The sequence below is a fragment of the Cuculus canorus genome, chromosome 4, assembly GCF_017976375.1.
Source record: "Cuculus canorus isolate bCucCan1 chromosome 4, bCucCan1.pri, whole genome shotgun sequence".
Classification (NCBI taxonomy): Eukaryota; Metazoa; Chordata; class Aves; order Cuculiformes; family Cuculidae; genus Cuculus; species Cuculus canorus.
The window spans coordinates 76,885,675-76,913,142 of NC_071404.1; the positions used below are offsets into that span (position 1 = coordinate 76,885,675).

At 43.1% G+C, this 27,468-nt stretch overlaps 1 protein-coding gene across 11 annotated transcripts in view; it reads right to left on the reverse strand.

Moving 5' to 3' along the window:
• Positions 1-27,468, reverse strand: part of ANK2 (ankyrin 2) — a 204,382-nt gene that overhangs the window by 110,313 nt on the left and 66,601 nt on the right. For all 11 annotated transcript variants that reach the window (XM_054066109.1, XM_054066119.1, XM_054066110.1 and 8 more), the window contains exons 2-4: positions 23,886-23,987; positions 14,361-14,459; positions 13,152-13,250 (exon numbers count right to left, since the gene is read on the reverse strand). In XM_054066109.1, coding sequence (XP_053922084.1) covers positions 13,152-13,250; positions 14,361-14,459; positions 23,886-23,987 — 300 coding nt within the window. The remainder of the gene's footprint in view (positions 1-13,151; positions 13,251-14,360; positions 14,460-23,885; positions 23,988-27,468) is intronic.

A 27,468-nucleotide genomic window follows, 5' to 3' on the forward strand; every position in this document is an offset into this window, starting at 1 on the left:
CTGCCTCTCTCAGCCAGTCCTGCCTACAAAAAAAGCACATCCTTCCCTTTGTCTCCTTTACTTTTGTCAATCTAAAATCCCCTCCCCAGTTTCTCATCTTTATTTCCAAAGAGCTGTATGTCTATACTTTGAATCACAGGATCCTTAAGGTTGGAAAAGCCCCCTCAGCTCATCCAGTCCAACCGTCAACGCAACCACACTGTGCCTGCTAAGCTTTGTCCCAAAGTGCCACATTCACATGTGGCTTTTTGAGCCCCTCCAGGGATGAGGACTCCACTGCTGTCCTGGGCAGCCTCTGCCAGCACTTCAACACTCTCTCAGTAAAGAAATGTTTTCCAACCTAAACCTCCCTTGGCACAACTTCAAGCCATTTCCTCTCATCCCATCACTTGTTACCTGGGAGAAAAGACCAGCACTCAGCTCACTATGACCTCTTTTTAGGGACCTGCAGAGAGCAATGAGGTTACTCCTCAGCCTCCTCTTTTCCAAGCTAAGCAATCCCAGCTCCCTCAGCTGCTCCTCCTACTGCAGCTCTCTGTTCTGCTTCTAGAGATATTTCAAAGCTCAAAATGCCAGATCTCTGCAACCTGAAGAAAACATTTTCCCTAGAGTTCTGTTTCACTACCCCAAAGCATCTTCTACTGAATCCATGACAATCTGGTTATCGATTCTCCATGGATGTATTGCGAAGGAGACTGACCTCTCCCCTCCTTGTTTTAGCACATGGAATGGGACATAAAGCTTTTATTGGACCAGAGGTGGGGAATCTTTGTTTCAATAAGTTCTCCTTCAGCTTATGATCCCATACTGTACAAACACAGTCTAGAATTAAAGTAAAAAAATACTGACTCTGGCATGTAAACGTGACGTGGAAAAGGAGAAATGCACTGCACACTGCTTTTTCTGAAACGCAGCTGTGTAATCATGTTAAGGCTGGATGTTTAAATTTGGTGCATCATCTGAAAAGTAGACATTAATTTTGCAACGATATACAATATCCATTTTCAAACAATGATTTCATCAGAGTATTTGTAGCGAGCAGGGAGTACTCAAATTTCATTCTCTTTACTAATGTATACAAGATGTTTACTGCTAGAATATAAAGTTATAATGAGAAATTAACGCTAAACAAATAGAGTATATTTCATCCTCCATTCTTTCTACTCCATTCACTGATTTACTGGCTAATTTGAGAAAATGAGTAGCTCTCAACGATTCTTCAAGCCAATAATGCAAATTGGCAAGTCTATCAATGAGTCAGAATTTGTGTCATTAACTGTTGCCCAAGCCCTAATGAAGAACACAGCCCAGAGACGCAGAGGGATTATTAGAGCACTTAAAAAAAATCACACAAACGGTTCTATAGAAGGGTTGAGCTATATTTTACGACAGGCTTTCAAGGAGCCATTCCCCTAGCGTGCAGTACCAAATGATGAGAAGGACCTCTTCCAATATCTGATCAGTGTTTGTCTATCTACAGCATCTAAACACCATATATTCACATTGATGAGGAAAGAGAAAACGGAGATGAATTATCTCTTCCCTCAGTCTGCTCCTTTTATGACAACACATGAGAGTTAGACACATGTCCCGTGATTATAAACAGCTAACGTAAGCTCTGATGAAGATGTCTGTTTTATTTTAGAGGCCTCAAGGAACCGTTTGAGACTGTACTAGAAGATCACTGAGATTACGAGGGAAGACGAGCCAGCTGACATCTAATGCAATTGTTTACATACAGCAAATGCTCATTCCTACTCACTCTTCAAAATGTAATTACCAGTCAGAAGGTCAACACAATCCCCAGATTGTCTGACCTAGACTATTTGCCTCCTGTGCCTCTCTACCCTCCTGCATTTTGGTAGCCTTTCCCCCTTCCAGTTTTGCTCCTCAGTAAGGAAACGAAAACATTATTTTCTCAAGGTCACACATGAAAACCAAATTAGTTAAGATTTTCTGCAACCTTTACTACAATGCTGCAGTCACACTCCTCAGAGAGGACTGTGTGCACAAAACACCATTTAAAAGCTCGGTTTCCTTTAGGTCACTCCGGTTTCCGTTATGGGATTCAGCACTTAACGTAAGAAGCCTTTGCAAAACTGCTCTCCCTTCCTCCCTGTGCCTCCTCCTCTTTCTGCTCTTGTTAGCACTTAAGCCAGCCCCAAAAAGGAACAGATAATGGCACAAAGGTAGAGGCAAGAATGAGACAAGGGTGAGATAATAACCTTGGAACAGCTCACACAGATGGCAAAATCTGATTTACAGTCATGTGTTAATACAGCATTTTACACAGTAAGATCAAGATTGTTTCTGGGACCTGTAAGTTCAGTCACTGCTTCAGGGTTTTATCTACCCTTCAGAATATTACTCAGCTTCAACAAGAACAGCGAGTTCCCGATTTCAGTCTTTAGTCAGCAACATATAATTCACCTCCCCGTTTTCCCCATCTTTCCACAGACCTTAGTCTAAACCAGTGACACTTGCATCTCAACAGCTAAAAAAGATCACTCTACCTCCACTAGCTGTTTCCCTTATCTCAGCCTCCAGTAACCTCCACAGGAGAAGAAATAACCACTCCCACAAACCTCTCTGCAGTAAGAGAACATCATGCAGCGAAGAAAGAAGACCAGAGGGAATGGGCACAAACCAAAACACAGGAGCATCGGGAAATCCTTTTGCACTGTGAGGGTGATACAGCACTGGCACAGGTTGTCCAGAGAGGTTGTGGAGGCTCCATCCTTCGAGATACTTAAAACCCATGTGGACATGGTCCTGGGCAGCCTCCTGTGGGTGACCCTGCTCCAGCAGGAGGCTGGACAAAATCATCTCCAGAAGCACCTTCCAACCTCAGCCATTCTGTGATTCAGTGAAAAATCCTCTAACAGTCCAATTAATTTTAATCAATGAAATACAAGAGTTACACATAAATGTAACCCTGCAAGCTAAATTAAGGATACACATCTTGACAGAATCAACAATATCCCAATTCCAGGACTTTGTTGTGTACTGGGTTCACAGCATTATTTTCAGCCAGTCTAAAAATAAACTCTGCTTAAGAGGATTTTATCTTAGCAGAAGAGATTCTCTGCCTAAAAGGGTGAATTAAGGATAGATCAAGGTACGTACTTTAAAAAGCATCTTTTTTTTGTTAGCTTATATTAAAATTTGGAAGTTTCATATAGCAGTGACTTTACCAATTGTTCAGTTCCTCTTCCTTTTCCATTAACATACATTTTCCATAAAGCAATCATTTAATGCATGTTCTTTTTCAAGGAAAAAAAGCCTCAGAAATATTTGGACTACTACATTTGTATTTGCATTCCAGCAAATACACAATTGTCCAGTTTGTGAAGATCTGCTAAAGAGAAATTCACAGCATTTGATTTTAAGATTCCCAATTCAAGGTGGCTAGGGAATCTGGCTTTGCCATACACGCAGGGGAACATCAGCTACTCCAAAGAAAGAGTGAGAATCCTCAAACCAAGTGCCCACACTGTTCAACTGACAGTTTAAGCAGCACAGAATTGAGAAAGCGAAAGTGGTCAGAAGGAAACCACTCTTTATTACATCGATGACTAAAGAAGATCGGGAACAACGTATTTACTATCAGACCCGGAACTCTAAAAATTATTTAATTGTAAAATTCTACAGACAGTAAAAAAAGCATTTAAGATTTAATTGGGGTTTTCTTAGTAGACAATTGTATTTAAACTCGTATTTTAGCCAGCTTTCCCAAGTTGAAAACAAAAAAAACTGCTGGAAAACTCCTGCCCTTCTTTTCTCCATCGAGCCTGCAGCACCTACCAAGCATTTGGGTCAACACCACAGAGTGCAACACATACTTCCTGCATGTTACTTGAGTTTGCCTTTCAATACATTATCATAAGAAGTTCTGTCATGTAAAACACACCACGGCACAGCTCAGTCTGATATTCATCCATATGTCCTCCTTGGGACCCTAGCAAGGAGCACCCCTAAAGCAACACCAGTGCTAAAACTAGATAATGCCTTTGAGAAACATCATCTGACTCCAGATTCTTTCCTTTTCCTTGCTCCAGCTTCACAGCCGGCTCAGCCTTGAGAGATGAAGGCTGAGCACTGTTCATTAGTCCTCCTGCCCTTCTGCACGGTTTCATGCTGGCAGCACTTCCCTGTGGGAATTTTTGTTTTGTCCTATGTCGACATTTTGAGAGACTCAGCAAGAACATCCTTTGGATCCCTCAACAACCAGCTCAATTAAATACTGTAGATTTGTTGTACTGATGAAAACAACTTCAGTTTTCTGTCCAGACTCTTTCCTCTACATTTCAAAATGAGCAGCATGTTGGTGTATATTCATTTTCCTGGGGTATCGTTTCCTTTTACAGCAAAGCTGGGAAGTGCCAGTAAAAAGGACAATGCACAGATTAGATACAAGCATAGAATTCTTTGGTGTAAAGTGGCATATCCGTAAGGGCACAGGAGAACTATCGGATCCTGACCTGCCGTACAGACCTTTGACAGTGCTAGTTTTAGGTGACCATCCTCACATCCGTTGCGCACAGCCAAAGCCATAGAGTCCCTTAGACTGCAAAGATTAAAGCTCAGAAAACCATTTAAGAAAAAGGCCAGAACTACTGGATTTAGGGAGGCTGGGGATTCTACTTTCTTGGACCAAACAGTTAAGCAAACCAAAGAATGAAAGAGTTTGAGATGATGGATCATAAAACTAATTTGTAACAAATAAATTGAAAAAATGCAGTGACGCAGAAGCCTGCACTGAAACCAGTGCCACCCCTTCAGCTGTCTCACTAATTCCCTGGTAATATAAATAGAATTTCCCACTCTATATTTACACCATGGCTATAATTATACAGCTTATGGGTAAATGATGTTGTCCGGGTTTGCGATGCACTTGCTAAGTCCATTCAGGAGATTGCACACAGAACTGCAGCTGTAGCACCACAACAATTGATGTCTCACCCTTCCAAGAACCGCTCTCTTGGGAAACACATTTTACTTTAAGTCACTTCCAGTCTCCGACTCTAGATTCAAAGAACACAAACATTCTATTTTCATAGCTTCAAATATCACGATTTTCTCAGCAAGAACAGTAAAGCAACAACAGCGCTTGAAACACAGTCGGGCAGGAATCAAGATGTTCTGTGCCTTGAAAATGTCACTTTTATAAAGAGGAACCCTGTTATAGAAACTGAGCTGGTGGAGAGGAATGGGAAGAGAATAGATTAGTCACACACAAGAAAATATAACCTTGATAGGGGACAGAGCTCAAAAGCTCAACCCAGGCTGAGTCTTGCATCTGAGTTCTGGGCTGTGACCCAAAACAGCATTCGAGGTTTGCCCTCCACACACGGCAAAGGAAAACCAACACTGAAACCAACAATTTATTTTATGCACATGGTTGAGGGCTGGAAGGAAGATCATACTGCACCAAAATGATACCTAAACCGTTCATCTGCATTTGTTTGTGAGTCAGCTGTATCTACACTCCCATAAACACATGCAGATAACACTGCCCCTGGTTCTTATCATCGCAGGTTGAGTCATTACAACAGGGTGAAATGTTGTGTGTCGGCCTGGCAAGCCCTCACCTTTCCAGCTGGGATGTTGGCTCACTGCAGGCTCCTACAATTTATGCATTTTAAGTATAAATATTAGAGACCACGTATCAAGTTTTTAGCAAAAGAAAAAAAAAAAGCCTCACTATTTGTTCAAATTCAAATCTTTAAACCTGGTTGGTCCCTTTATAGAATTTTAACAGAGACTGTAAGTTAACAAAATAAACTAAGGCATACGTTGTTGATATTTTCAGTTTGGTTTTGGTTGTGATCCTGACACATTCAGTTATTTTATGTCTGCAGTTGGGGCCCCAGAGACAGACATCAAAGTGGCTCAGTACCTTCTGTGTTCTTTGAGAGCTCCTGCTCCTTAGAGCAGCTTTCCATGGAATCATGGAATGGTTTTGGTTGGAAGGGACCTTAAAGATCATGTAGTCACACCCCCTGCCATGGGCAGGGACACCTCCCACTGGATCAGGCTGCCCAAGCGCGCATCCAGCCTGGCCTTGAACATCTCCAAGGACGGGGCAGCCACGGCTGCTCTGGGCAACCTGGGCCAGGGCCTCACCACCTTCCCTGTGAAGAATTTCTTCCTAATGTCTAGTCTAGATCTTCCCCTTCCAATGTAAAGCCACTCCCCTTTGTCCTATCACTCCATACCCTTTTAAAAAGTCCCTCCTCAGCTTCTCCTGTACAACCCCCTCAGGTACTGAAAGGTGCTCTTTTTTGCAGAGAAAGCCAACCAGTCCCACATCTCCAAATCACGCTGGTGCTTCTGCAGGCGACACCACAAACTGGGCATCCTCAGGACTCTTCTTCCTTTGACTGTGTGAATTCTTTGGGGAAATGGGAAGGTCCCACAAGCATGCGTCAACATAAACAATCATTATCTTAGGTTCACACCCTGTTATCCTATAATCTTGTGTCAATCTGTAAGCACCACTTCAGGCAGGCGCATGCAGGCATCCCGCTCAGCTCCCCTTCCATGGTTGCCTAAGATCAATACTTCAAGATCAGGAATAAGGGTTGTTTATCACTAGCTGACAATCACTGTAAGAGACAGCCAGCTGAAATCTGGGCTAGTTCAAAGCAGGATGAATGAATATATCTGTTCTTTCATTGTTCTTAATGTATTACTTTTGTTTACATCTCTCAAAATCCATTTAATCCTCCAGAAGGCATTTTTTTTTCTGTTTTTTCCCCCCCCCTCCAGTGAGGAGATAATGGGCCTGATCCTTTATTACATTAGCAGTGATGAGCTGCAGCTAAATGACTCCTCTGGATAAACAGCAGCTAAAAATCCAGCGCTCTAAATATATACGGATGCAGAAGCAGAAAGCCCAGTTGGTGGAATTAAAACCTTTTGCCATAATGGAATAGCAAATACTCTGCAAAATATGCTCCATTCCAAAGGTAAGATTATCTTTACAAACTGTGGGGAGAGCAATCAATCCTGGTAAAGCAAATCCTAAGGCATCTGAGAGAGACACAAGCTGATCGCTCCTCTGAGAATCCCACAAATCCTGCCCTTGCTTTTGTGCTAATGCTGAATGTGGATATTCAACAAGCTCGCTCATCATTCATTTTTGGGGAACAAATTGAGGCTGAAAGTTTTGTGCTTCCCCAAGGATTGTTCCAATCCAATGAACAGTCCAGGCAAGAAAACTCAAGCAGTCATGACAGTGTCTCTTAGATGTTGAAACGAAAAGTGGGAACAGTAACAGGGGCAAATTTAAACAAAAATATTTCTTGGCTAATGTGTTTGCAATAAGCTTAGAGAAGGATAGAGAGGAAAGGAAACCAGAGGGCTTTTAAATAACAAGATCAGCTTGGGGGAGGACTGATTTATCTAATCCTTGCTTTCTGTATCTGGGTCACTTTAAATAATCTGATGATTAAAAGGTAGCTCCTCGGTTTGTGAGGGCCCCAGATGAAGCAGTGCCCCAAGCACAACCTTAGCTGCTAATGGGAACACATTCTGACCTAAACTCAGTTGCAGTAAGTTTAAAAATGGAGTGATTTCTGTCTTGAGCGACCCCAGAACATGACAGTTCCCTGGCAGTTACTGAACAGGAGGGAATTCTATTTCCCCATTTTGTCTTTTACTTTTCAGCCTTCTGTACTTCAAGCACTTGACATTTGTGATATCTCCTCATCCTAGAAGGTGCAACTCTTTGCACAAGGCTTTTTTTGACCTTGTCTGGAATAGAGGAAGGTTGGGATGCATTGATTCCACAATGTATGAGGTCAGAGCAGCTCAGAATCATCGCCACAGGGGCGGGCTGAGGTAGACACGGTTATCAAGATCATTGCAGTAGAAGATCGTCACATTTGGCAGCCCAGTACTGCAGTTATCAGACATCTCCGACACCTATACATGAGTCAGACGGTACAACCTGACTCTACAGGAAAGCAACAACGACAAACAGTATTTATCAAAGGGAAGGGCTGGACTAATTAAATCTGGTGATGTTTCTTCCGCTTGGGAAAAAAGAGAAAGAACTGGCATAAGAATTCCTAATTTGTCACAAAAGTAGACACTTAGTGAGAGTAGGTGTCCAGTTCTGAAGCTTCCAACATAAGGATATGAAACTGTTGAAAGGGTTCCAGACGAGGGCTACAAAGATGACCCGAGGGCTGGAGGACAGAAGAGTTGGGGTTGTTCAGCCTGGAGAGGAGAAGGCTCCGCCGGGAAGACCTTAGAGATGCTTCCGGTACAGAAAGTAGCTCCAGGAAAGCTGGAGAGGGGCTCTGGATCAGGGAGTGCAGAGACAGGATGATGGGGAAGGGTTTGAAACTGAAAGAGGGGAGATGAAGACGAGATATTAGGAAGAAATATTTTCCTGTGAGGGTGGGGAGGCCCTGGCCCAGGTTGCCCAGAGCAGCTGTGGCTGCTCCATCCCTGGAGGTGTTCCAGGCCAGGTTGGATGGGGCTTGGAGCCCCTGATCCAGTGGGAGGGGTCCCTGCCCATGGCAGGGGGTGGGACTGGATGAGCTTTAAGGTCCCTTCCAACCCAAACCATTCTAGGATTCTACGAAAATAATTACTGTTGTAACGCACAAGTAACAACTAAGAAAAGGTTTGAGGTAAGGAGGTGATCCTGCTGTGAAAGGAGCACAGCAGTGGGTTCAGTGAGTGTGATGGTAGGTGTGAGCAATAAATGGCCAACGCCACTTCCATGCTTCTGCATAACAAAACAGTTCAGTGTCCCCTGAGGGCTTTTTCCTAGAGGATCGCCCACCCAAGGGAATAGCTATTGCAAAAGATTACATTATGCCACGGGATGAAGTTCTGCTCCGCAAAGAAATGCAACCCTAGCTCAAAGGCACAGCCTGGACCAAGCCCAGCAGCTGTTACCCACTTCACACTGCAGTCCTCCCCATCCAGGCACCAGCCAAGTTTTTGTGTTGTGAGGGAGTACAGCTTGGTCACGAAGATGTACTGTTCTGGTCAAATCAAGAGAAATTGCAGAAACTGATATTTTACTTGATGACACATATCTAGATCTGCTTCACTTCATAAACTGAAGGTTTTACTGATCTTCATTATATACATTTATTATCTCCGGCAATACTTGTAGCAAAAGGTGATTCCAATTGAGACAAACAATCACTTGTCAAGTTCTGGGTGGGGTTAGGCCAAAAAGGGACCAGCATCTTCTAGATCCCCAGCCATTTCTGGGTGCGCCCTCATTTCAGCATCCACCTGAAACACAGTCAAGGAAGATGCCAGCTCTCAAACGACACGCATGCAGGTGGAAGTGGTATCACTCAATTAGCGATCACGGGGCAATTAGGCTCTGTTTCAAAATAGAAATTACTTCTCTAAAAATAACAGCGACAGCATATTAGCTGAGAAGGAACAGACTTGTTAAAAGAGGGAGATGAACAAAATCACAGTTGTGAAGGCCAATCTGACACTGAAGGGCGAAGCGAAGTAATCAAATTGAAAACCAAAATCCATAAAAACAAGGTCCTGAAAGCTTAACAGCCTCAGCCAGCGCAGAGAGGGGTGCAATCTCAGCAGTTATAATAGTTTTTAATGTCATTTTCTAAGACAATTCTGTTACTGCATTGGTGCAGAGGTCTGGAAGATCAGCGTGGGGTTTCAGATGTGTAAGTCTGGATAACGGCCAGAGGTTCTGTGCCATTTAGCTGAGAAAAGGGAAGGAAAAACAATAAACTGAGCAAGATGGAGTGGAGAATACTCTTTTATCTACTGGTTTGTCATTAGGGAAGAAATTGCATCACTGTGGCAAATTGTTATCACTGGAAATGAAAACAATTTTGACAGATACAGAGTTCTTTAGCGAAGAATTTAGGGGGCAACCTGAGGAACTTCACCAGCTTTAAATCACAACCAGCAAACAGCACTGAGCAGGGGCCTCAAAAAACTAAAGTGTGAAATGGCAGGGATGCCAAGGAGAGGATGTAATATACGTCCTCAACAGCAACAGCTGTTCCAAACAGATTTAAGAGCAACAATACAGCATTTATCCTCAAAAATGGAATATACAGAAAACATAATAAAGAGAAACTGAGCATTTAGCTCATAATTTATCACTTCTTTATTCAAATTTACCTTCAATTTCTATTTTTGTTCATTTCTGTCTCAATCAGTCTCCTTTTCTCTTCCTACATAACTTCATGTTTTAATTTGTTTTCCCAGCTGTAGTTAGGTAAGCTTGAATCTCTCTCGATCATTTATCACAAACCAAGTGTCTGTTCTTTGAGTTTCTGTTTTTCTTTTTTTTTTATTGCTAACTTATTAATTTTCTATTACACACATGACTCTTGAGCATGTCGATCTGATCTTGAGTAGAAAGGCAGCAACCATTGTCCTCACCACATTCATGGAACACGGAGAAATTACTTAATTTAATCTTCCAAGGGAAGCCTCAGGCAAATCATTATTAGAAGTAAACTGGCCTCAAGTTGCATCAGGGGAGGTTTAGACTAGATATTAGGAAACATTTCCTTACTGAAGGAGTGTTGAAGCCCCGACAGAGGCTGCCCAGGGCAGTGGTGGAGTCTCCATCCCTGGAGGGGTTCAAAAAGCACATGGCCGTCGCACTTCAGGACACGGTTTAGGAGGCACGGTGTGTCTGGGCTGGCGGGTGGACTGGATGAGCTGAGAGGGCTTTTCCAACCTTAATGATTCCTTAATGTTCCTATGAAATTCTTAGGAGCTCTGACTTTAAAAACCACATCTTTTGCACCCGTCACATAGGTGCCACCTGCTCAGTCACTCAAATTATTGCTACATGGGTACAGGGGTGTGAAGGCGCTCACACAAACACTGTAAAAAGTGCTACGATCCATCCCTTCCGGCAAAGGGCAGCAGGACAGCAAGACACGACCCAGAGGCCCCCACAGCCGCATCGCGCTGCATTAGGGACTCACCGCCCCCCCATTCAAGTCAAGGAGACTTGTTTAATTAAAACCATGTGGCACAAATCCAGGGCACATTTATCACAGCAGTTTGAATTCATCCTGACTGGAGGCAACTGGTGAGCAGGACTGGGGAGGAAACATCCTCTATCAGATTCATTCAAGTGATTCGAGTAGCAAATGCCTGCTAACAGGTCTGTGCACATTACACAGAATGTGTTTAAAACCAGAGTAGCGTAAAAAATAATACCTGTGAAAACAACTGCCAATTCTGGAAGGATTTTTTTTTCAATTTAGAAAACTTCATTTATTTTTCCAGCATAAGATACAGCCTTTATGAAGGCTTTTTGAGGGATGCTGCTTCACGAAATTATTGGTTTTACCATTATTTCCCTCACCATGCTCAAAATCCTAATACGAAAGATGTTACTTTATCTTCTTATACACATAAAAAGGCTGATAAATGTGTGAAGAAAGCACTCATTTGGGTCATTATGAAAACAGTTTACTAAATTTTGGGGCAATGGAATTACGGTATTTCTTATCTGTAATGGAAGTAAGGCATGGGAGGTAACTGCCCATCAGTTGTCCCAAGAGCACTCTTTGGGGCAGAAAGCGTAATAAAGAAAGTATTTAAAGAATCTAGGAGTTGAGCAGCTTAAAGGTCTTTGCAGTTTCCCTCTTGCCTTAAAAAGTAATGAAGGTACAGACAAACATTTTATAAAACCTATCACCCCCTGCTCTCTGCTTACAAATTTATGATGGACATTGCAAAGTAGCAACAAACAGCAAAAAAAAAACCCCTCCAGGTCCCAGTTTCCCAGGTCTGGGCAACCAAGACATGGACGCAGGCAGACTTAGGATGGATTCTGACAAACCAAGGCCTTTTACAAACTCGTCTGCATTCCTAATGATCAGGGAATGGGCTAGAGAGTGGAGAGAGAAAAGCATCCTGCACAGCCCCAGCCGTGCTTCCTGAAACTTCCTGATCCAGTGGGTCCCTGCCTATTGCAGGGGGGGTGGAACTAGATAATCTTTAAGGTCCCTTCCAACCCAAGCTATTCTATGATTCTATGCAACTCTTCAACCAAAGTAGTTGCCAGCTGCACTGTTAGATCCGATCACTCTCTCCTTGTTCCGCTCACAAACCCCAGCAAGATTAAGCTCAGGGTCATTATCTCGCCTGGAGATAGTAAGTAATTTGAAAATTAGTAGGAAAATGTAATTTGAAATTAATTGACCTCTAACTTGTTTTTCTCACTGTCTTGGCTTACACCATCACTGCAGAAACAGTATTTGTGGTCACTGACTGACGCACTAGGACTCAGTTTGAGCAGTTTTACTTAGCTCGATGATTTACTTCGAGAATGTCACAAGCTGACTACACACTTTAGTACAACATAGCTTCTTTATCAAATATAGTCCTCATCCATACCATCTGTTCCGTTCCCCAAAGCTACAGACAGTTGCCATAGGTAAAGCATTTATAAATATTAATCAAACTGTTTACTTGAGAAATTGTTCCTCATCCTAAAAAAAAAAAAGGAAAAAGCACGTATCTCCAATATGTGGTAGGATAACTTGGTCAATTAGATTATAGTGCTAATTGTGCATCTGTTTGATAGAGCAGAGGAGACAGGGACAGATCAGAAAAGAGCAGAGAAGCTTCCTGGCAGTGGAAATAACAGGGCTGTGGTTATGGTTGGTTTGCCTACCCAGACAAGGGTACTCCCCATTTCAAATGTATATTCCAAACCTCTAATTTACATTCTTTCTGACCCAATACAAAACAAGTTCAGAAGCCTGGAGTAGGTCACCTGCAATTTTCTAGCCAGCAAAAGCAATCCTATAAATTGAGTCTTCCAGAAATTATCTTCTCCAAAAGAAATTCCGTCTCACCAAATTCAACTCAAATGTAGACATATTTCCATCCTTTGAAAAATTTCTGAAATGATTGATTAAAGCACACTATGAATTCCTAAAAGAGTTCAATCAACAACAGCGTGAGTACCTGTATCACACAATGAGTACACGATGACTTTAATTTGTTATTCACTTTTATTTTACTTACCACTAAATGCTATGTGAGCCTCAATTCGATTGCTTCACCAGGCTCAGACTTTTGGAGTCACTGCCCAACATCTCAGATCTTATAAAATTTTACCAAGTAACTTTCAGAAGGGAGAAGGGAGTTCCTCATACCTGAGATTGTGCATTAATGTTGGCTCCTTCCTTAACCAGAACTTTGACAACTTCAGCTTGGCCTGCTAGGGATGCGATGTGCAGGGCTGTATTCCCTTTCTGTGACAGGGAGGGAAAAACGAAAGACGTTACTCTTCTATAGGCATAATTCCAGCCAGCAGTTCTTTATAACATCCATTTCTTGTGTACAATTTAACCTTACAGCTCCATGACGCTCCATAAACACCACAAGAGATGGAACTGATAGTCACAGCTAAGATTTCTTGTGTGGTTGTGTAACCTCCTCACATAACTTATCTCTCACAAAACAGCAGTGGTGTAGCAGACCACTGCTTTTATAATAGCCTTATATTTTTTTCCAGGCCAATCTCTCATCCCAAGACTGATATTTAAATGGCTTTATTAAACACACATGGTTCATAAAACCAAAACAAGCCCCAAAGTCCTATCTAGAAGCTGGCAGTTCTACCAACAGCTTCATCAAGGAGTGACTTAAAGGTGTTTTTTAAGAAGGGAACTTCTGGTTTTTCATCAGTGATGGAAACCATAAGTTCAACAAGAAGCACTCTGAGCTGAGGACCAAGCGTTAACTTGATGGAGATCCTGTGCATCGGAAATCATAAAATATGAGAGCCACAGGGGTGGTAATGGAATACAAAGGCCAAGCACAGGCAGCCCATCTAGACTCTAGGAATCAAACAATGCATCGCTGAAGTCAGCAAATCTGGCCCATTGGAAGGAATTTGCCACCCATAAAACTACTGACTGCATGCTTTGGACACTCACATGTGCCTGCCTGGTGACAGGCTGACGGCAGGTGTATTTTCCATTGTGCCCTGTGTGATAGGGCTCTGGGTATGATACAATTAATTATGAATTCTCACAGATTTAGAAAAAACTATTTTGAGCTATATTCACACTCTGACATTGGGAACCAGACACTGGAAATAAAAGTTTTGCACTGCTAAAACCTTTTACTGCTTCCCCTGTAAACAGATTGTACAAATAATAACCTTTCCCTCTCCATTTACTACCACTGAGCTTCAGCAAAGAACACAAACATAAGCCATAACTGAAATAGCATTTTGAATATCAGTGAGGTTTTTATATTCTCTTACTTTGCACTTTAATATTTTTTTTTCTAGATTTCTCGCACATATTTGACTTTATCCTTTTCTGTGAATAATCTTACAGACACGCATGAATTACCTTCGTGGCAGAATCCACAGCTGAGCCTCTTTCCAACAATTCCTGTACCAGTCCCACATGGCCTTCTTTAGCTGCCAGGTGCAGAGCGTTGAGTCCATTCTGTAAGCACAAGGGCCATATCAGTTACAATATCAGCTCTGAAGACACATTCCTGCCTTACCCTGGCATAAGAAGATTAGTAGCTGGAATACTATCACATTTCTTAGCTGACTGTCTACATAAGTCAGATATTTCAGACTGGTCTAGTTAAGCCAGAGCACTGTATTAAAAACTTCTCCAATAATTTTTTTTTTTGTCATAGCAACAAAGACATTAAAACAAAACATATTTTCCAAGTCTATCAGAGATTCCTTCCTTTCTGATAGTATCACATTTCTCAAGATTACTACCTTGGGTAACTCCACAGAGCCCATTTTACTTCAAGATGTGACAGCCTATCTGCCTTCTCTTCACTGTAACCTAACCCAGCCCCACTGAGGCATCAGCAACACAGAGCAATCGCAGGACTTTGCCAGATTTACACAGGATGCGTCCGTGCACTCAGGTCTATTCCCACCTGATGGAGCCGTCCTGAACCCTGGACTCTCTTCCTCTCCTCTAGGATAACTGGTATCAAACAGAAAACCAAAAGCAGAGCACAATCGTTCTTGATTACACGTGGCTTGCAAACTGTATTGGTCCTTGACTTGGTACCCTGGCTGTTTCTGGTGAGCAAGACTTCACCAAACTTTGAGGTTTTGAAACTGCTTTCAAAAAACGAAAAAAAAATTAACAAAATAAGAAAAGAAAAGCAGCCTATGGAAGTTAGCATCTAAATCCTTTCACATTCAACAGGAATAGGATACTTTCTCTCTTCTAAATTCCAGCCATGGAAACTCCACCTTCATCTTGCCACTATCCCTATTCTACCCAAGGGCAAACCAGAAAATGACAGCCTACTGTCCCTGAACTGCCAGCCTATCCTTCACAACCCCACGGTGTTTTTCACAGCGCATCAGGCAGGTGACAGCCGCAGATCCCGCCACTGCCCTCCAGCCCTCCCGGTTCCCATATTGCAGGCATCACAAGTGACGCTCAGGTACTGAGTGACTTGCAGCCAATTCAGCGCTGCGTAACTTTTATCACTTTACTCCTCTCAAAGCAGGTCACGCCCATTTCTACTGCAAAATAAACAAGCAGCTTTCTGGTCTTCGATTCGCTCATCCAGAGAGGCAGCTCAAGCTTGTCATTCCCAGTAGGATTTTAAAGCTCTTAGCACTTCTCAGGTGGCATTTAACGGGAGTGGGTCCAATGGCTGCAGACCCAGCATCCAAATGCATTTTCCAAGCAACTCCATTTAATTCCAGGTTCATGTACGCAGCACAGACAGATTTTGAGGTCAAATTCAGAAACACAACTATGAGAAAAGCAAAGGGACCGAAGGAAAGCTACACTCAGGCTGCCAAATGACAATGAATACCCTCACACAGCCTGGTCGGTAGGAATGTCGATGAGCAATGTGGTTTCAAATCCCATTACAGGGGTAAAGCAGCAGCAACCAGATATTCCTTATCCCAGGGGATCACTCATACTCCCGAGCAGCAGCACCCTGCCCTGCGCCAAGGATCAGGGGTTTAGCCAAAATCATGTGGCAAGGTTGACCAGAATCATCAAGAGGAACACTGTACATGTAAGGGAATGTTTTGCAGGCTGAAAACATTTTGGAAAGCTCTAATCTTCCTTGTTTTTTACTCTCAGCTGAGCATTAAATAACTATAATTACTACCTACAGCAGTTGAAAGCTTTGAAATAGTATTTTGTGGGGAAACACACAGCATTCTTCTCATTGTTTGAGAACAGAGACCTCTTCTCATATCTAATCCCACAGATTCAGTCATCAAAGCTTTCTAGGAGAGCATGAGGGGTAACTCAGACTCCTTACACTTGTACAAAGCCCATGCGTTGCTATAACATGTTATTAACCTCTTTCAGCCTGCAAGCAGACTGAAGCCCACAAACAGCACAAAAAATGCAATATCGTGTGTCCCACATGAACTATGCGTGTGCACCCGCCCCTCCGAAAGCAAAAAGTTGAGGATAAGCTTCTTTTTCCAGTTTACCATGTACTGAAGTATGGAAGAAGCAAGGCTTGTCCTGGTTCTTCATCAGTAGCAATGCTAAAATACCTGTACTCGTACCTCCACAACACAATCATAGAATCATTTAGTTGGAAATCACCTTTGAGATGATTGGGTCCAACCATACCTGCCCACTACTGAACTAGATCACTGAGCACCTCATCTACCCATCTCGGGCTGGTGACTCCACCACCTCCCTGGGCAGCCTCTGTCAGTGCCCAGTAACCCTTCTGGTGAAGAAACGTTTCCCGGCGTTCAATCTGAACCTCCCCTGGTGCAACGTGAGACCATTCCCTCTCCTCCCATCACCTGTCACCTGGGAGAAGAGATCAGCATCCACCTTGCTACGCCCTCCTTTCAGGTAGCTGTAGACAGTGATAAGGTCTCCCCTCAGCCTCCTCTTCTCCAGGCTGAAAACCCCAGCTCCCTCAGCTGCTCCTCATAAGACCTGTGCTTCAGACCTTTTCCGCTCTTTTCCCCTTCTCCGGACACACTCCAGCCCCTCAATGTCCTTCTTGGAGTGAGGGGTCCAAAACTGAACCCAGGATTCAAGGTGCGGCCTCACCAGTGCTGAGTACAGGGGCAGAATCACCTCCCTGGACCTGCTGGCCATGCCGTTTCTGACCCAAGCTAGGATGCCACTGGCCTTCTTGGCCACTGGGAATACAGCTGTCTTATGTCAGCCACTCTCAACCAACACCCCAGGTCCTTTTCCGCCAGGCAGCTTTCCAGCCACCCCCTGCCCCCAAACCTGTAGCGCTGCATGGGGTTGTTGTGTTCCAAGTGCAGGACCCGGCACTGGGCCTTGTTGAATCTCATCCCATTGTCTCACGATACTGCATTAAGCAGCAAAAAGCTGAAAGCGTTGCTCAGATGTCTTACATATGGCTATTTTAGTCATTAAAACACATGCAAAATGAATACATGAGGTACAAAAAAGGGTTACAGGAAGAAACTCCAGCGTAAACACAGTTCCCACTGCACATTTGACTCCTGTAGCTCCTTCAATACAGCAAGTCCTGCATTTTGAATGCTGAGGACCAGCGCCACTCAAGCCTTAAAGCAAGCTTTGTTCCTCTGTAATCAGAACCAATGCTGTAATTATTTCTCAGCCCACGTGGCTGATCCCTGCTACTGATGACGATGGAAGCTCAGATTTAATCAATGCAACTCCTCCGCTCCTGTCAACCAGCTTCTTGTATTTTAGAACAACAAAGGTTTCTGACACTTCCCGTTCGCTCTCCCATGCCTGCCGACAAGTTGTGGGTTGGGAAAGGATGGAATTAGTTGTCTGCTAAGCAGAACTGCACAGCACAGAGGCTGCTCCTCCCCACAAAGCACACATATACCATAACTACCTTTCTTTTAGAGGCTCACTTGTAATTCTCACTCTCATAAAAGAACATAATACTAAGCCTTGCAAGCTTGCTTCTTCAAGTGCTTCCCTGCAGAGCCCAATTCTCTTGGTTCTTTTTCTCCTTCACCACTGAGCTGGAGGCATCAATCTTCAGTATCCCGTGGAGCGCTGCAAGCGTGCACCCACCCTACAACTGATCACAGCCCTTATTATAGCCTCACCCTACATATTTTCACACCAGAAAAGCCCCTGGATTTCTTGTGAATCATAAACATCACCAACCTTTTCAAAGCCAACTGAAAGGCAGGCCCTCTTCTCCCAGAAGACAGGCACTGTCTTACTGCTCTTGTCTGCAAATCACCCAAGGGAGCCCATGCCACTCCTGCCTTTGAATTCAGTGGCTGCATGGAGTGATCCTCACGGAATGAAATTTCTTCAGCTGCTGCCCAGTCCAGTGTCAATCCGGCTGCGCCATCTACTCCTTCTGGCACATCACTTGGACTGCTGTTAAGTCCAACGGCAATAACAGCTTAAACCATTCCTGCCTAACTCTGTTGTGCCAAAGCAACCCGACCTTCCCAAAAGGCGACTTCTTGGCAGAGCATCACATCAACCTACGGTTTAAAGAACCTTTTAAACCAGCAATGTCAGCACTGCTTCCAGATGTGCTTCTACTTCCTCTGCCCGCTCCTCCACTCACTTCTATCCCCAGCCACCTTTCTGCAGGTCAGGTCCCTCCATCACTCGCTGTGAGCCTGCACATTGGCTCTGCCAGCGCTGGAGAGCACGCAGCATGGAAGCACAACCACCAAGCCAGGGCGAGGCCAGGGTCGCTTCTTCTGGAGCAGTACAGACTTACTAAAAAGACAAAATACAGCCCCAGCAGTTGTCTAGCAACTACACTGACAAACTGCACACCAGTGCTGCAAGATGGGCGCAGAGCCAGCTTCCACCCTCTCCCCACTCGGCTCAGCGGTGACAGGCACAGACAATAATCTGGTAGTCCTAGAAAGCTTTATTAACCTTCTGTTGGTGAGAGTTAGAAGTATAGGAACATACTGTACAAATGAGGGAAAGAAAGTGTTTGAAGGATGTGGGGAAACATTCTTTATACAAGTGAACATTTGCTGGCATTCCTGCAGTATATAATGTTATAAAGAAAACGGCCCTTGTAAAATATAACGATTCTTACTTCCCTGAAGTTTAACTTTGTTTGAAGGCATTCATTAAGTACTTAATATCTTTAAGAACACTAGGAAGCAAGAATGTATGTTAATAAAATTAACCCTCTCCTGTCCTTTTCACTAAGAATCTGAGCCCTTCTAACTCCCATCCCCTCTGATGGAAGCTGGGATGCAACACTCTTCTGAAAGATTTGCCAGCATTTGAGTTTCTCATTACTCCTCCCTTTGCCATACAAGGTTAGGATGGCATTTGAGCAACTTATAGAGAAAACATCAACAACAATAAAACAAAAACCTATTTTTTCATGCTTTGACATTCATGAAAGCTGGGGAGACACTTTTCACACGGGCCTGTAGTGACAGGCCAAGGGAGAATGGCTTTAGAGTAGAAGGGGGAAGATTTAGATTAGACATTAGGAAGAAATTGTTTTCTGTGAGGGTGGGGAGGCCCTGGCCCAGGCTGCCCAGAGAAGCAGTGCCTGCCCCATCCCTGGAGGTGTTGAAGGCCAGGTTGGATGGGGCTTGGAGCCCCTGAGCCAGTGGGAAGGGTCCCTGCCCATGGCAGGGGGTGGGACTGGATGGGCTTTGAAGTCCCTTCCCACCCAAACCATTCTATGACTCTCTTGAAGGATGAAACGCAATGCCCTGTTACCAAGTTCCTTCTATGGGCGCTGTGTTCACAGCCTGGCCCATGCCAGCAGACCAAAAGCAAAGCATGGTTTACAAACACAATGAAAATTAAAAAGCTATTGTGACGAACTCTGCATGGTCACGCTAACTCTTCTACATGTTTTGCCAGAGTCAAGAAGGTATCTGCGCTCACTAGTAGAGGACAAACACTAAAAAGCAATATTATAATCTTTGTTCAAGTCAAATACTCTTCTCCATCTCTGTAATAGATGTCACTCTAAGGTTGCTGCAAATTCTCTCCTCTGAATAAAACTCCTGGGGAAGCAGAAAGTGCCTGTGGCCAATTTCTTTTCAAGAGGGATTTGGGGAAGGGCACGTTGGAGAGAAGGGCCTTCTCAAGGCCAAACATTTGTTGAAGTCTTTCCCAAAAATATCACAAAGAAATAAAGTGGACGGTTGAAAAACGAAAAACCATTTCAGATGATGAAAGTTCCTCCTTTGTTGCTTTAGAGCCTATGAACTAATGCAAATGAATTAACCTACTGAGTGGCATCGACACGCGATACTGTCGACCTTGTTCTGATTGCAGCGTTGCTTCGCTCTATAGTTAGCACTGCTGGAAGCGCTGCTGCGTGCAATGTGGACTCAACGAGGGAGTAATTAATAGATGGTGAAGTAATAAAGGCACCAACCAAATTATAAAGAAGCCAAGAAAATGAGAGCAAAAGCCAATCAGATCTAAGTTTTAAACAGCCTTGGAGCTGGAGGGCCCCAAAACTACCTGATGCTTGAAGCCTTTTCCATTCAAGGCACCAGACTTCACAGACGTTCCTTGTGAATACAGATGACCTCTTCAAAACAAATGCCAAAATCCACCATAAATTTTTCCTCCCAAGAAAGTAACTCTGTCACCATGAAAATGGATAACCCTCCAAAGACATGATGGTGAAAGCTTACTTTATGATGCTTTTCGGATTACCAGTTTTGCTGCACAATGCATTGGGCAGCTGAGGAACCCTCAGACCTCTCAGATTTTGGGGTCTAACTTCTGCTGGAACTGGGACTGCACAAATCCACACTGTAAAATTAAAGCTCATTGTGCTAGTGAACATTTTGAACACTGAATCAGAAGCAGCGTGGTTTCTATTGCTACATTAAGTTAAAATAAAAACCACATCCTAAAATACAAACAGATTTATAACATAAGGAAAACTGCTTTAAAGGAACCAATTTTTCATCCTATAAAATACCAGTAATCAGATTTTCTTAACGGGACTCGTTTTAAAACACGGGATTTTCTTGCATGGATATTTCTAACTCTCTCCAGAAATACAGAAATACCAATGATTTATAATTTCCAGAATAGAATCACAGAACCATGGAATGGTTTGGGTTGGAAGGCACCTTAAAGATCATCCAGTTCCACCCTCCTTGCTATGGGCAGGGACACCTCCCACTGGATATACTGATTATATAGAATAGATGATTGCACTAGAATTCAGATTAAAGAAAGCAACTCCACAATAATTTAACTTGGTATGAACTGCAGGTAGCATTCAACAAAGCATAATAAAGTAATAACTAATTAGTAATTATATTACAACTGTAACTGATCCCTGTATTTAGTATATCCAGAAACATTAAGATCCATCAGATTTTGGAAACAAGTTAAACTGGGGAAATACTTTGATTAATAAAGACAGATCTCTATGAACATTTAGGACCCAAGACACAAACACTAAAGCTGAAGAAAGCATCTCCCGCTCTCTCTGTTCAAGAAGGTTATTTTTAATACTATGTACCATTTTCTGGGCTGTGATCTGTTCTAAAAAAAAGCATCATACTAAGAAACAAAATCCTGCATATACAAGGTTTCAATTTTGAAAGAGTATGCAGATATTTCACTCTTCAAAATCAAATTTGCACAGGGTGTGTTAGCTTTTCCCCTCCAACCGCTGGAGCACCACCACGTAGACACCCACTGAAACCCCATGGAGGAACAACAATTCTGAGGCCGCAGTAGGAGTTGCCATGGCTGATTCACTCTTCCCTAACCTGAGGGAGTCTGCTCGCACTCCCAGTAAAACTTACAATGCCCCATTAATGTTAAGAGACGCTGAGGGCCTCAGTTATCAAAAAGCTTTGTATTGTTATCAAACAGCACCTCAGTTATCAAAAAGCACCTCTGTATGGCACCAGAACTGGAGTTCGCAAGAAGTGCTTGTGCGTGCTCAAGGGATGGCAAAGACAACAGAAGTTCTACTGGATGGTTTACTGGTTTTAATGTTGTCTAAAAACAACCTTTAAGCAATTTTACTTTCAAACTCCATAGACATTGTCCAGTTAGTGGTCATTTTGATTAAACCTGGCTAGGAGTTAGCAGAAAAGTAGACACCTGAGCTTTCAAGTCCCCCTTCAAAGAAATGCCACTGATTTCACTAAGACATCAAGACATATTTTAGGATGGATGCAGACACTCACTTGCATATTTATTTTTAAGTCATAGTTAGAGTCTATTAAATTTGATGGCACTGAGTCACATAAATAAGCATCGCAAGTGAAGGTTCTTGGGCTGTGAAGCAAAAGTAATTGGATTTATGTGACAGGTTTACAAAAGAGCCAAGCTAAAATGTTCTATCGTGTTACAGCTGTACGTGGCGAAAGTTTAACAGGGCATTTTTACAGCAGTAATAATTTTCATGAAAGCAGAGGTAGCATTTTAAGCAGAAAAAATTAAGTATCTTTTTATAACAATATGTAAAACAATTTATGTTATAGAGAAGATTGACTGCTGATAAAAACTTAAATAAGTTTACGGTTTTCTGAAACAAGGTAAACACCCATGGTTACTCTGAGGGTGCTAAGAATGGCTCTGCTAATGCAAGTGAGCTGCAAGATTTTAATCTGCTTGGGCAGCAGTTAGCTGGTCAGCTAAAAATACCACCCGCTGCATCTACTGACCGGCTGCCACCTCACCGAAATAGCAAGGGAAACCTCAGACTTCCGCACCTCAGATCACAGGGGATCAGGTGCTTCACGTTGGATGGATAAGGCAAATCTACTGGCTGATCACACCATGTTCACTGATGCAGTATTTCTGTAACGCCCAGCCTGCCCAGTACTCCAGAGTGTGCGTGTGCATTTTGAACTGGACTTGCTCTTGGGGCAACAGTGACATCTCCAGTTCCAGCAACCGCTCCTAAAGCAGGAGATCGGTACTGTGGAGCACTAAACCCCCTCCTGCTTCCTTTCAACTTCAAAATGAGGAAGGGTTTCAGAACCCACTGAAGACCCATGAGGTCATGCACTAATTACACCGTTGCAAAAAAAATCCTTCTGCAGTTTTATAAAGGCCAAGAGAGAATTTGGGTATTAAATAACCAACAGACCAAGAAATTCTTCAGTAGAACTGAGCCACTGCAGTCAAAGATGCACCAGAAGTGCAAAAGAGACTGGCTAAAACTAGATGGTAGGAAGAATGCATTAACTGTAGACGGTAATAGCTAGCAGCAAAAAATATGAGTGTTGGCATAGCCTTACTTCTCCAGACAAATAACAGAGAGACTCTCGGCATGGGAAAGCAAGCTGGATAGAAGGTGGGCCTCGAAATTCTGAGTCTCCTGGTGGGACAGAAAGCTCAGACTCGCCCTGTCACAGCAACCCAACTCAAGCAGCCTGGAAGCCAGGCGGTTCTGCTGAATACGGATGGCCTAGGACACATGAACTGCAGCTTTCAGCAAAGAATCCAACCAGAACTACTGAGACCCTTTAGCCTGATATCCAGGTGTATTTTATCCTGGAACCCGCATCCAAAGAACGCTACACAATAACATCCTCAGCTAGACCCTTTTTTGCATAGCTTGTGTGTTTTGAAGAATACAACTACATTTAGCGCTCACCATCTCAATTAGGACCGGAACTTAGCAACAGTGGGTCTGTTAGTGTTAGGCTACCAAAACACACCTCAAGTTTCAGCTATAGGTATTTATCTAACACAAACCCATTCCTGCAGGAAAGAGGAGCCCCAAAAGGCTCACAACAAAGCTTTACTAAAAGCAGCATGATTTTATAGACATTATCAGCTTCCTGTAGAAAGATACCAGTGAAGAACAAGATTGTAAACAGCTCAAATTGAATCAAAACATCTGTATGAAGCAATCCAGCCTGAAAAAAATAGGTTTTGAGGGGTGTTTCTTGCAGCTCGCTCTTGCAAACTTCTGTCCTTTAAATATCTTACCTGATTACAGGTGTTAATGTCTATTCCGCTTTTCAGGTATTCCACTACTTTGTCCAGATTGCCGGCTCTGGCAGCTCGGAGGAAGCTTGCATTGCTGTCAGACTGCAAAAACAGAGGAAACAAAAAACTCCAGTTAGCTCCTGCTGAAAAGAGGGCAAAACTTCATCAGCCAGGAAAGCTTTCCGTGTCTTAGGCTGTGGGAGAAGAGAATTGTGAAGAAAACTGATTCTGCGTTAGATCTGCATTAATTAGCAAACACACACCTAAACACAGCAACACCAGCACCGAAGAACTGCTGATCTTAACCCAGAGCAATCATTGCTGAACTTCAAAATCTCACATGAACCAAAGGGGAGGGGGGACAGGATTCACAGTATCTGATAAAAGCATCAAGAAAAAAATAAACACATTGAGTTGTTAGCCATAGTTTTGGGGTTTTATATAGTTTTATACATATATATTTATTTATACATATTTTATACGTAACTGCTCAAAACTTTAGAAAATGATTGATCAATCCTGTTATTGGCTACACTACTCCAGAAAACTTACAGTGGCTTTGGATTTGTACTTGGCATAAACAGTTACAGGACTACACTGCATATTCACGCGCACAGACTGGCGTAACAGTGAGGTACACGCAGGAGAAAAGATAGTATCCAAGAGCAAAGCAGTCCTATGGATGTATTTTATCACCTGTGGGGCCAGCTAAAGGGAAAAAGAAAGCCCCAGAGAACAGGGCAGTACTGCCAGCGTTGAACCACAGAACAAAGCAAATGAAGTACTCAAGACTGAGGATCTAAATCCAGAATCACCCCCCACAGGATGAGGGGGTCGTACTCAGCGTTCCCCTCAAACACCTCCCATGGAGCATATTCCTCACTTGCCCACAAGAAATCTTGGGTTTAAATCATTCTTTCACATCATGAGAATATCCTAAAAGCCTCCCACTTTCCACTTATCAATACTGATCGACAAGGCAATTTATTTCAGTCACCCAATCCGTTTCAATGCGGTTATTTGGGTCACCCTACTTTCTCTCACTGTAGTAACTCACTTCACAGTCCCTGATTCCAACCTATTTTAATCTGCAACAGATGGGTGTCGTCAAAATGATTCCTCTTACAACCAAGCTACATGCCAAGACAAAAATATTTCCTTTAAAATTCCTTTCAGTAAAATTCAGCACATTTTCCACATCTTTTCTTGTTAAGAAAACAGCACATCTTTCGAGGGTGAAGGGGAAGGTAGAGCAGGAATTCACGTTGACAGAACCCATCTGTAGCTTCAGGCTTTGCTCAGGGAAGTGTTTGGCTTAGGAGATGCAGGAGCAGATTCTGACAGGTACTGGAAAGAGATCCCTTCTGCGATCGCTCTGAGCACTGCCCCACCTGCTGAGAGGCATATGTGCACATAAAGAAATAAAATTCTATTTTAATGGTTAAATGTCCTTAAAAAAATTAACTGACTTAGTACAAGGACGCACCAAGAACAAATATTTAAGCACAGAGGGTAAATCCAGATGCTTGAAATACATGGGAAAGCATCTTTACACTTGACGAGACACATATTTTACACCTTCTTTATGCTCATTTTTATTCGACACTTTACTGCTTCTACAATAATTTAACAAGCCAAAAATGCAATCATCTGGGTTTTATACTCTTAAAAGGTTAAGTGAGAACAGCACAACAACTGAACATCTACAGCTTCTGTTTTACTGGGGGTGAATCAATCATCACTTGTTTTTCTTTCATGCAGAGTAACATGAAGGCTAAAAATGTTCAAGCCTCAATTATTAATGGAAGCTGAGGTGGTAGGGAAGACCACACAAATACGTCCCATTTGTTTCTGGCTGAGAAGATGCAAGCAGAGCTTTCAAAACCGATTCTCCTTTCCTTGCTTCATACTTTGGTTATCTCCAAATCAATTATGGCAGCGCACATCACCTCCAGACACACTGCGCACACCTGCCTATCGATCACAATGATACTTCTTGTCTATGTGAAGAGTTATTATGAATTAATTCTTCATGACGCACTCCCTGCACAAGAAATTCTGTTCCAGAAGCCTCTCTTTTCTGTGTACGTTCTCACTCTGAAAGAACAGTGCTTGTTGTGAACAGAAAAGGAAAAAAAGGGTTCAAATCCCAGTGGAACACAATGAGATCTTGATGCTTTGTAGGTGCCTTTGAAAATATAAGCCTATGTGATCTTTGGGGTTTTACACGGCTTTTCTCACTGCAACATGTACTGATCTCTGATGAATGGGAAGAAGAAGGACATCGAGCTGTTAGCACACGCCCAGAGGAGGCCACAAAGAAGATCTGAGGGCTGAAGCATCTCCCGTGTGAAGACAGACTGAGAGAGTTGGGGTTGTTCAGCCTGGAGAACAGGAGGCTCCAGGGAGACCTTAGAGCAGCTTCCAGTATGGAAAGGAGCTCCAGGAAAGCTGGGGAGGGGCTTCTGATCAGGAAGGGCAGGGAGAGGACCAGGGAGAACAGTCTTAAGGTGAAAGAAGAGAGACTGAGATGCGATCTTAGGAGAACATTTCTTCCTGTGAGGGTGGGGAGGCCCTGGCCCAGGTTGTCCAGAGAAGTCATGGCTGTCCCATCCCTGGAGGTGTTCAAGGCCAGGTTGGATGGGGCTTGGAGCCCCTGATCCAGTGGGAGGTGTCCCTGCCCATGGCAGGGGGTGGAATTGGATGGGCTTTGAGGTCCCATCCAACCCAAACCATTCCATGATTCATAACAACACCATCCAACACATCACAATACTTGTTTGAAATCATATCTGTAGTAAAATTACTACTCATGCAGGATGGCTTTTTTTCTCCCCTCCCTCCCAACACAGTGAGGGACCTCAGCATGTCCATAGCCACAAATACCTCTGTGGAAGAAGAGAACCCACCAACCAGGCCTACTGAACAACTCTCATCTCTTAAACACAGTTCACTAATTGAATGACAGCAAAAAAACAGAATTCAGAACTGATGTATAATGACCAAATAGTAGTTTTGCACCTGTATCTGGCATTTTTGGTCTGTATACCTATTAAAGTGCATATATGAACACTAATAACCCTTTCAATCTTACCTTTCAAGCATTGTCTGTGGGACGTATTGCTTTGATTTTATGGAGAACATTTATTCAGCTCTCAGTTTTGATGAGGCTGGCCCTGACTGGGAGGTGAGCAGAACCTACTCTTTACTTGTAGGCTTTCTATCATTACATATTTATATTATTGCCCATAAAATCAGCATTAAGACAGAATTTGGCGAGACAGCCGTCTGCAGCATTAATGCCATTCACAAACTTCTGAGGTGTGAGGCAGTACTCATCCAACAGCTGTTTCTATAATTAGTAAAATGCTGAAGGCTTGCTAATTCTTCTTCATTAAAAAGCTCTTAGCTGACTCTTGGCTCATCACGTTAATATATTCAGGTAATACCTGGAGCAGAGATTCCAGCTCGCTGCAGAAGGCAAGGTGCATCATCTAAACTCTGGTTTTCACGTCTTCCTGATCTTTTACATTACTTAAAAGATGCAGGGGGAAAATGACAGTTATGTCAACACACTCCATTA